The sequence below is a fragment of the Camelina sativa genome, chromosome 12 (assembly GCF_000633955.1).
Source record: "Camelina sativa cultivar DH55 chromosome 12, Cs, whole genome shotgun sequence".
NCBI classification, from domain to species: Eukaryota; Viridiplantae; Streptophyta; class Magnoliopsida; order Brassicales; family Brassicaceae; genus Camelina; species Camelina sativa.
In genome coordinates, this window is record NC_025696.1 from 834,740 (window position 1) to 844,846 (window position 10,107).

Consider the following 10,107-nt stretch of genomic DNA (forward strand, 5'->3'; position numbering starts at 1 on the left):
ACGTGTAATGTTATAATCCTTACGATTCGCATACACTAACTAATACATGTAGTAATTGAAGCAATCTTGCAAGCCTTGACTTTTCGTACGTATGCCTCCTAAAGAGTAAAGAGTAAAGACCCACCCAATATGTTCATTAACATTATATAATGTCGACACTATTATTTTTGGGGGAAACTGCTCTAAATCATTTGTATATGGAATCAACACTCAAAATTCAAATAATAAAGGATACCAACAAAACAAAAAAATCTTTTCTATATACCAAATCTAGAGGATATCAATTTATAAATGTAAAAAACGTATAAAAATAAATTTGAAAACAAATTATGGCTTCTTTATTTCTTGTCGAAAATTAAATATAACTGGGAACGGAGGGATGTTTGGCGTCCACAGACCAAATATCTGAAATTATTGGCCTACCAATAAAGACCCTAAGGAATAATAATTGAATCTTTAATTAATCATTATCATACTGTATTAAGCATTACGAGTAAATACGTAGGCGTGAATTATAATAATCAATACACCATATGATTGCGTGTATATTTAAACTGAGTGGCATGGTTACACACAATTCCCCTCTCCAAGCAACAATCTAAATTGTAGTATAGAGAAAACAAAAACACTTTTCTTTTTTTTTCGTTTTAGAAACAATAATATGTTGATAGGGAATCGACCACGGCCTCAAATGCAGAGAACCACAAGCATAACGAGGATCACCGTCGAGGTTGACGATGATCAGACCTCCGGTCAAGACTCTGACGTAGCTATGACGGTGGTAGACGGCGGAAACAATTACGACCAGCGGTTCTTGGGGATTTTGTCGCCCACAAATCACCGGAGGAACGAGAGCCAAGACGGTGGGAGATCATCACCGTCCTCGTCGTCGTCGTCTTTTCTTGGAAACTGTGGCTTGTGCAAACGCCGTTTAGCTCCCGGTCGTGATATTTACATGTACAAGTATGTTTACATTACTTGCCTTTTTCCTTAGTTATTTTTCATTTTTAAACCTTTGACTACTAGCTATCGCGTACCACCAAATTATGAAAATTATTTATTTTATCTAATAGTACGAATCAAAGATTTAATTACTTCTCCTTTTCTAATGTATCACGAAGTTATATTTATATATATATACGTAAATAAATTGTAGAGGGGACGCGTTTTGTAGCGTAGAATGCAGAGAACAACAAATGGAGCACGACGAAGGCAAAACAAGAAACCGCGCCGTACAATCACCAAAATGAAAAATATGCATGGCTCAAATTTGCTATTACTCTTAAGTTCGTGTGTGCTTTCTTAACTTGAGATCGTTGTTTTTAATCATTAATTAGTCTCCATTATGTAATGAAACTATTAACTATCTTTCAGGTCCTGCATATATATATTGTTTTAAGGATATACTATTTTATCTTGTCTCTTTTCTTTAAATCCGAGTTTATTTAGTTTTGAGGATATGCTATTTTATTACTATTTTTGTAACATTAACTAATTTAGCTAAAAGAACGAGTAATTTATACTAAAACAGCAAACTTTACGAGCTAGTGAAGGTTGAAGTAAGCGCACCACGAACCTCGTTTTAATAATTACTTTGTAAGCCAATAAATATCAACACCATATGCAACTCACAGTAATTAAGAAATTAATTGATAAAAGGTACTACTATAAATTATGTTATAAAAGTCACATCCTTTGCCGTATTCTATAGCTAGTACATGAATAGTGACAGTGTGAATAATTCCAATGTGACATTATGAACTTTCTTGTGATATATAATAGTTTTGTCAAGAAATAATTGGTGGAAATTTCGACAAAAAATGTTTAAATAATGGATTTTAAAATGGAGGTCACTGTCTCGTGACGACGAAAGCGTCTGATGATTAATAATGAGGTGTAGAGTAAACTAATGCGAACACTCGTCACACACCGATCAAAGCTTAGTGATGACCTAATATTAATAACCATTTGCTATTTTACTAATATATAACAGAAGAAATTCAAAACATGTAATAACAAAAATATTTATACATACTGAAAAGTTTAACATGTCGTATAAAAGTTTATACATGCATGCTGTAAAAAATCATATGCATGATGATGTAAAAACAACATACGCTATATAATATCTATATGGAAGAGTACTCTGTGCTAGAAAATTATTTTTCCATGCATGTCGCAAAATTAAGTACAAGTTTTAAAATTTATTATTTTCATATAATATATATCTAAAACTGATATTGGATTTTTGAAAATTTGAAAACAGAAAAATTCTTTTGAAACGATACTTAAATTAAAACAAAGTACTGCATGTCATGATGCTCAATAATTGAAAGATTCTCTGTATATTAATGGTTTATGGAAAAGGATCAGTAGATAGGATTAGGTTTATAATTAGTCTATGGATTATTTATATAATTAGTTTTTTTCTTCACTAGCTAGTCTTCTGAACTCCAAACTTCAAGGCTTAGTTGTTGGAGTTTCCGGAGTCATCATATTTTGTCTTCATTACTAATTAAATTGTTTATTGTTTAATCATCGATAAAAATATAATTTGAGGGGAAATAACTAGATTCATTTGGTATCAGGGTATAATCTTTATTCTTTAATCAAAATTAGTATATATCAGTGTCTCTTATTTCATTAATAAAAAAAAAGTCATTGAGGTCACTGATGATGCTATGGTAATAGTACTATTTTAATTTCTTTTCAATGGTTTATGAATCAAAGAATCGGTCCATATTTTGTTATTTATTCCTCCAAATTTAAATTGTACACTTAGTTTTTCAAAATAATAGAATTATTATGAAAACGACAATTAGGTTTTAAAATCTGTGAAGTGCAAGTGCTTGCTACCTGCTATCTCAAAAATATACAGTAAAAAGCTGGTCTATTACACAAATACGAAGCTCTACACTACAGTGAGAATAATTAACGGTCCAAAACCATTTCAAAAAAAAAGATATGATGACCGTTAGCAGTAAAATAGTAAAATAGTAAAAGTAACCGTTGTAATAAAATAGGGAAAAAAAGAAACAAATCAAATCGACAATTTCCTTTTTCGTTTCGTCTGAAAAAAAAAACCAAACCCTTTCTGCTGCTTATAAATAAAAAATTCTCATATTCTCTCTTGAAACCAAACCCTTTTTGACTCTACTTTCTTCTTCTTCGAGAAACGAGAGAACGAAATCACAAAATCTAATTCTTTTCATCTATATTCTTTTTTTATTTCTTCTTTCGAAACAGAGAGGATCATACAGAGATCCGACATTAATTGAAGTAAAGCCATGAGAGAGCTTTAGTAGCATCTACGTTTCGTGGTTAAATGAATGATCACTGCCACTGCAACAACAAGTTTCTCTCACCCGTAAGCTTTTTTTTATGGGAGCGGAAAGCATCTAGTCTCAGCAGTTTTCAGTGGTCTCCTCTGTCTTAGCCAGTCGGGAATGATGTAATGAGAAGAATATCAGGGTGTTTCGACGATCGATCGATCATATCAGTTCAGTTCCGTATAGCTTGCCTGAGACTGAGAGAATGATGATGAAAAAGAAGATCACCAAAACAGAGTGGGAGTGCTTCGTCGCCGATCGATAACAGCAATTCACAGGTTTGTTCCTTCTTTATTTTTTTTATTAAAATATTAAATAATAATGATTTTTTTTTTAGTTTCTTCATCAATATTTCCTTTTTCCAGAAAAAAAAAAACCAGAGCGTCATCGTTTGTTCTAACCGGTGGATATCATGAGGGAACTACGTTGCGTTGGGTCATAGTGTGGAACATCATAGTGTGGACTCTCTCTTTGCTACCCAACTTCAACCAGGTATTCTTTTGTTTCCTTCTTTTTTCTTTCTCGTTTCCAAAAATACTTAAAAAATAAAATAAAACTAATAATTAAATTTAATTGACAAAACAAAATTAAATAAAAATTAAACTTTTTTTCTTTCCAAAAATTAGTTAGGTGTTAAATTTAAGTACGTTGAGAACAAACCGAACTTATGCATCCAGTCCTAAGCTAGGTTGCATGGAAACGGAAACGGATACGCGGAAACAAAACGTTTCGGAAACGGGAAACGGGTTTTTTCAAAAATTAAGTAATGGAAACGTGTAGGAAACATATATATATATGTATAGCTATATATATATATATAGAGAGATATAATGAATCCTCAAACATAAAAACCATATTAAAAAAATATGAAACAATACAAATTCAAAACATAAATATTAAATAGTTTAATTAAAAGTAAAACTGTATCAAAATAAACGTTCAAAATCAATTTTTTTGACCATCATCACAATATATTTAGGGATTAACTTTTAAGCTACTAATGATATTATATTTTTTATCATTATATGTATCATGAATTCTTATATTTTCAATTTATTTATTAAATTTTGAAATTATAAAAGTTTCCGTTAAGTTTCCAAAACAGAAACGGAGTTTCCATCGTGTTTCCAAACGGAGATTTTTAGGAAACGTGTTTCTGTGACTTGTTTCCGAGTTTCCGTTTCTGAAACGTTTCGGAAACAGGAAACGCACCTCAAAAAGAGTTTCCATGCAACATAGGTCCTAAGGAATTTTCCTCTGGTCCGTCAGTTTGGTGTTATAAGTTCAACATGTACTCACGTAATATAGATTTAACATTTATACTAATTTAAAAAAAAAAAGAGTTTTCTTTTTCAAAAAAACTTTTTCTAATAAACCTAAAATAATTTAATTCACAAATATTTTAAAAATGTAAATGGTTTTCTTTTTAAAAATTAGTTTAAGTGTTAAATTTAATCACGTTGAGAACAAACCGAGTTTAGGCATCCAGTCTTAAAGAATTTTCCTCTGGTCCGTCAGTTTGGTGTTATAAGTTCAACATGTATTCACGTAATATAGATTTAACATTTACACTAATTTTTAAAAAGAGAGTTTTCTTTTTCCAAAATATTTTTTCTAATAAACCTAAAATAATTTCATTCACAAATATTTAAAAATGTAAATGGTTTTCTTTTTAAAAATTAGTTTAAGTGTTAAATTTAATCACGTTAAGAACAAACCGAGCTTAAGCATCCAGTCCTAAGGAATTTTCCTCTGGTCCGTCAGTTTGGTGTTATAAGTTCAACATGTATTCACGTAACATAGATTTAACATTTACACTAATTTTTTAAAAGAGAGTTTTCTTTTTCCATTTTTAAAAGAGAGTTTTCTTTTTCCAAAATACTTTTTCTAATAAACCTAAAATAATTTAATTCACAAATATTTAAAAAATGAAATGGTTTTCTTTTTAAAATTAGTTTAAGTGTTAAATTTAATCACGTTGAGAACAAACCGAGCTTAGGCATCCAGTCCTAAGGAATTTTCCTCTGGTCCGTCAGTTTGGTGTTATAAGTTCAATATGTATTCACGTAACATAGATTTAACATTTACACTAATTTTTAAAAAGAGGAGTTTTCTTTTCTTTTTCTAAAATAAAAAACCTAAAATCATTTATTTCAATTTTATATAAACTTTTTGTTTTTAAACAATTAGTCTAAGTGAGAACATCTAAAACACATTGAGAACATAGCTTACGCATCGTCGAGTCATAAGGATTTTTTCTAAGAATTTTTTTCCTTGGTGTTATAAGTTCAACATGAGTTCAATATGTTAATATAAATTTTTAAAACTCTTTGTCAATATATATTGTTTGATTAATACAATAAATTAGTAATTAATATAATATTATCATAAATATTTAGAACTTACTTTTTTAATATTGTACTATATCTAAAATTTCTTATGTATTAAAAACGTAACTATAATGATTAAATTTTATTTTTAAATGTATACTTTTTTAATACCTCTATAAATAATAGTTTATATCGGTCATGGTATTATAAATTTATAAAAAATTACTTAAAGAGTTGTTTAAAATGTAATTATGTAAACAGTAAAAAAGTTAATAGTGGAAAAGAGATCGCCAGTCGGATAAACATTAAAAAAAAGTTGGTTACACACATACCAACTTTCTCGTAGATCATCAAAAAAGTTGTTCATACACACTCTCTCGTAGATCATCAATATTGGGACCGAAACCATGATTAAATATCTCAATATATAAAAGCTGGTTACATACATACCAAACCGAATCATATAAGCGATACTGAAATTTTTTGGTCTCCAACCTATAGAAGAAACACTTGTAAAATATACCAACCCATTCGGATTACTACAAATACAAGTTACTTCACACCCTACAGAGATCAAATCAGATACACATGCTTTCATAAATTTTAAACATAAAATAAAACACAATACAAAGACCCAAATTAATAACTTAAATTATGGGCTATTTAAGGGGATTGTTTTAATCCCTTCTTCTTCTTCTTCTTCTTCTTCACTTGTATTCCAAGATCATGTTATTCTCCGGGGCCAGTCCAACGCACGCCCTAAGAATGTTCTCCAGCATAGCCCGCTGCTTAGACAGCGCGTTAACCACCGGCGTTCCCGACGGAACCAGCGGTGCCTTGGTGAGGTAGCTGAGTATGGTGGCAACAGGATGGAACGAATGAAACTTTCCCTGCCAGCAAACGAATCAAAACATCAAATTAAATCCTGCTTAACAACAATTGAAGACCGTAAATGTATTGTTAATTCACAAACCTCTCCCTCGGATTTGAACTGGATCCTGGTGCTGAGCTCCGCAAGGAGAACAAGATCCAAGATGATTGGAGCAGCTAAGAGAGAGTCCTCACAGGTATTGTGCATCACGATTGTGTTCTTCCCTCCCATGAAAATCTCTGATGTATACTCGTCCATCGCTCGCTTACTATCAGCAACATACGGTACATACTGCAAAACAAAAGACACAAATAGGATCAATGGGTAATGGAAGATGTCGTAGCGGAAACAGGTTTTGATTGTCTCTATGGTTTCTAGCTATACCTTGATGACCACAACATGGTCCGGGTGTTCCCCAGGCTCAAAGAGGATACCGTTGCTAGCAACCATATCGTCCACGACATTGCTTTTGGAGATCTCCTTAGATCGGAATGTCTGTGGAGCTGAGAGGTTCATTCCATCGTTGTTCCCCAAGTGATTGTAGCTCACAATTGAAGTAGGCTATATAAAACACACATCTTTTGACAAATTTCTTCACTAACAAGAAAGAGTGTGACTTGATAGACAAGTTAAAACAAACCTTAATTCCTGCACCAACGAGGAAATCAACCAAGACAGATTTCATCTTGGTTTGACCACTCTTGAAATCATCTCCACCGATCAAAACATTGTTTTTGATCGCCAAATCAATAAGACCTACAACAAATCCCACAAGAAAATCAGTCAAAAAACAGTAAGGATTCCCAATTTTTGATTGATCGATGACTAAAAACTTTCAAGTATATGAAACCTGGAACAAAGGTGTTCTGAGGGCTTCCATTGATGAACGGGATGCCTTCAAGAACACAAGCAATAGCATAAAGCGTTGAAGGAGATATCTCGGCCTCATCCTTCTCCACAGACTGCATGAGATTCTCCATTGTGTCGTTTAACCCAACGACCACATTGCTGTAACGCTCTGTGTTAGCCGTCCAGAGAACCACAACCCTATCCACCTTATTCTTCTCCTTAAACTCCCTAAAGATCCAAAACATCACAAGAATAAAAATCACGAAACAGAGGAGATTTAATTCAACAAGCAAGAAAAACTCTGTTTTAAACACACTATATTATTATTACCTCATGTCCTTGATGATGTGGTCGATTTGTTCCTTCTTGGTACCTTTGATCACGTGGTTAGCACGTGAGCCTTGATTGGCAGCAATGAAATCAGAATCGAAGATCCCAGGGAGTGGCACAATGTTCTCCATGAAAGGCCTCAGCTGTTTCTGCAAGTCGATATCAAGAACCTTGGCTCTAGCCATGGCATCTGCTAAGTTCATATCACTTATGTCCCATCCTCCAAACACAACATCATCCGGATTCACCTGTTTTGCCAACAACAAAAACCCCAAAATTCAATATAACATAAACCATCTCAGGATGAAGGTAATCATGTTTGTTATAGAAAACAGACCATAGGAAGAAGACTCTTGAAAGGAGCATAGATCTCTTCACCGTTAAAAGATCCAACACGAATGGATGATGCTTGAGTTAGTGAGCCGAAGTAGTTCGCTTGTTGCACTTTGTCCTTCGTAGCCCACGAGATTCCTCTGTTTATTTTTAAATTCAATTATATTTTCCGACAAGAAAAAAACAAAATCAAATATATAAATCGTTACAAGGATTCTATCCAACAAAAAAAAATAAAAAGACTCACTCTTTGTTGGCAATAACACCAGCGGTGAGAGTTGATCCATTGTTTCCTCCCAAACCCACAAGCATAACCCTTTAACGAAAAACAAATCAAAATTGAACGACGGAGAAATCAAGAAGATCGAAACTTTGGTAAAAAAATAAAAAAAGAGTACGTAATTAATTACCCTAATTTGGGGACACGAGTATCGGTAACGAAATCGTATTTGACAGTCTTTGGCTTAACAATCCATTGGAAAGTACCATTGACGTTCTCATGCACAACCTCGGTCGTCTCGTAATCATACACAGAGTGAATCTCATTTTCAGTGTACTTCACGTTCAGGCTCTCAACCTTAAAGTCTTTAATGAACATTTTCGAAATAAAAGAAAATTTGCTTCTTTGTTTTGTAATATCGCTTTGTTTTAGTGCTTCTCTTAATCAGCGGAGGAAGTGGGAGTTTATATAGACGAGACAGTGAGGGAGATAGAGACACGTGTCGTCATATCAGTGGTTAGTGGTCCCTATTTGCCCAATGCATGTGAGAGCTCATGATGCTTCTGGTTTAACATAGTGAGAACACACGTGTGGGGTCTCTCACACGTGAGAGGTGCGGAGGAGAAAAAAAATGACACGTCAGATATCTGGTCCATACACGTGGCGTTGTTTTTGCTGATGATGGTTTTCAAAGTACTCGAACAACCGTTAGTTACTTCTGTTTACTCTCTCAGTTTCGTCAAGCGATGGGACCATTTAGGTCCGTTACAGTTAGTGCGCTTCGTCAGTTACGGAGGCCAGAGAGTGAACAACACGAACCACTATTTTAGCTGTCACGGGGTCAGTGTAGGAATCACGTGCAGTGATTAGCGCGTGAGAAAGTTAACATCGTAGTTAACGTTCGTTTGGAACAACAAAAAAGAGTAGGACCGTTAAAAGACTTTTTTGTCGCCGTTAAAGTGGGTTCCAACTTCCAATGGAATCTTTTGTTGACTGGGGTTTGAAGCACACGTGAATTTTACTTCATCACCCTCCTTTGTAAATTAGAGACGTTTTTATGTTTAGTAATTTGGCATTATGCATAACATGATTAATGTAGTCAAAATGCCGATGATTTCAAGGTTAAATAGTCTAAAAACATTGATTTTATATAGTATAAAATTACTTTCACACTTTTTCTACTAGTTTGGTTTGACTGTTCACGTGTCTTTCATGTCCTCAAGTCACACCAAATCATTTCAGTTCACTTAAATATTTAAACAACTTTGCATAATAACGCCTGATAAAATTAACTAGGCAACAGAAGAAGCAGAAGAACCAACGTGGGTTGTCCTTAGAAGTTTAGAACAAAGCCAAATCTGAGGTTTCGGATTGACTAACAACGTGAGTGTGTGAGCGATATCATACGAAACGAGATGTAAACTTCTATTTACGGATTTTCACAAAAAAAATTGATTAGTCATTGTTAAATATACATGACATGCCTTTATTATGTAATGTGATTTGGTCTTGTATTTTTTACATTTCTATTTGGCTCTCCTATCATATATGCTGATTTTTTGAAACAACCTACATAAAGAAGATATAAAAGCTCTAGTCGACATAAGAAGATTCTCAAAATCTGAATCCAAAAACTAGTTTCAATTAATGGAGTATGAAAAAAAGATATAGAAAAAAGGTGCTTGGACATATATATCTTGGAATGGCTTTGAAAAAGTTTGATAGGCATGGTTGTGGCCATACGTACGTTTGTAGATTGATAATTTGTTTCCCTTTGTGAACTCTTTGGTTATATTCCTCCACGCCACATACTTCTCTTTATTTCACTTTCAATTTTTATTTTCA

The 10,107-nt window shown here is 33.2% G+C and overlaps 2 protein-coding genes across 4 annotated transcripts; one reads left to right on the forward strand and one right to left on the reverse strand.

Moving 5' to 3' along the window:
• LOC104729302 lies at nucleotides 532–1,409 on the forward strand. Of its 3 annotated transcripts, none has more exons than XM_010448238.2 (2): nucleotides 532–963; nucleotides 1,180–1,409. In XM_010448238.2, exons 1-2 carry the CDS (start codon nucleotides 662–664, stop codon nucleotides 1,304–1,306), a joined length of 429 nt encoding a protein of 142 aa, XP_010446540.1. In that variant the 5' UTR covers nucleotides 532–661; the 3' UTR covers nucleotides 1,307–1,409. The 3 variants fall into 3 exon arrangements, with proteins under 3 accessions (XP_010446540.1, XP_010446542.1, XP_010446541.1); XM_010448240.2 differs by having other exon boundaries at nucleotides 536–963; nucleotides 1,175–1,409; XM_010448239.2 differs by having other exon boundaries at nucleotides 544–963; nucleotides 1,157–1,409.
• LOC104729304 (inositol-3-phosphate synthase isozyme 1) lies at nucleotides 6,053–8,719 on the reverse strand. The gene is made up of 9 exons (XM_010448241.1): nucleotides 8,453–8,719; nucleotides 8,290–8,358; nucleotides 8,047–8,182; nucleotides 7,710–7,957; nucleotides 7,381–7,607; nucleotides 7,171–7,286; nucleotides 6,915–7,091; nucleotides 6,633–6,821; nucleotides 6,053–6,549 (listed from the first exon to the last, which is right to left on the reverse strand). The coding sequence occupies exons 1-9, from the start codon at nucleotides 8,638–8,640 to the stop codon at nucleotides 6,367–6,369; spliced, it is 1,533 nt and encodes a 510-aa protein (XP_010446543.1). The 5' UTR covers nucleotides 8,641–8,719; the 3' UTR covers nucleotides 6,053–6,366.

Bases quoted from the DNA above. Each gene is read 5' to 3' on its own strand.
- LOC104729302 (XM_010448238.2), top strand. From the start codon at position 662: ATGTTGATAGGGAATCGACCACGGCCTCAAATGCAGAGAACCACAAGC. The intron at 964-1,179 runs GTATGTTTACAT...TTTGTAGCGTAG, and splicing joins CGTGATATTTACATGTACAA to AATGCAGAGAACAACAAATG.
- LOC104729304 (XM_010448241.1), bottom strand. From the start codon at position 8,640: ATGTTCATTAAAGACTTTAAGGTTGAGAGCCTGAACGTGAAGTACACT. The intron at 8,183-8,289 runs GTGAGTCTTTTT...AAAAATAAACAG, and splicing joins GGTGTTATTGCCAACAAAGA to AGGAATCTCGTGGGCTACGA. The intron at 7,287-7,380 runs GTTTCATATACT...GATTTGTTGTAG, and splicing joins TCAGAACACCTTTGTTCCAG to GTCTTATTGATTTGGCGATC.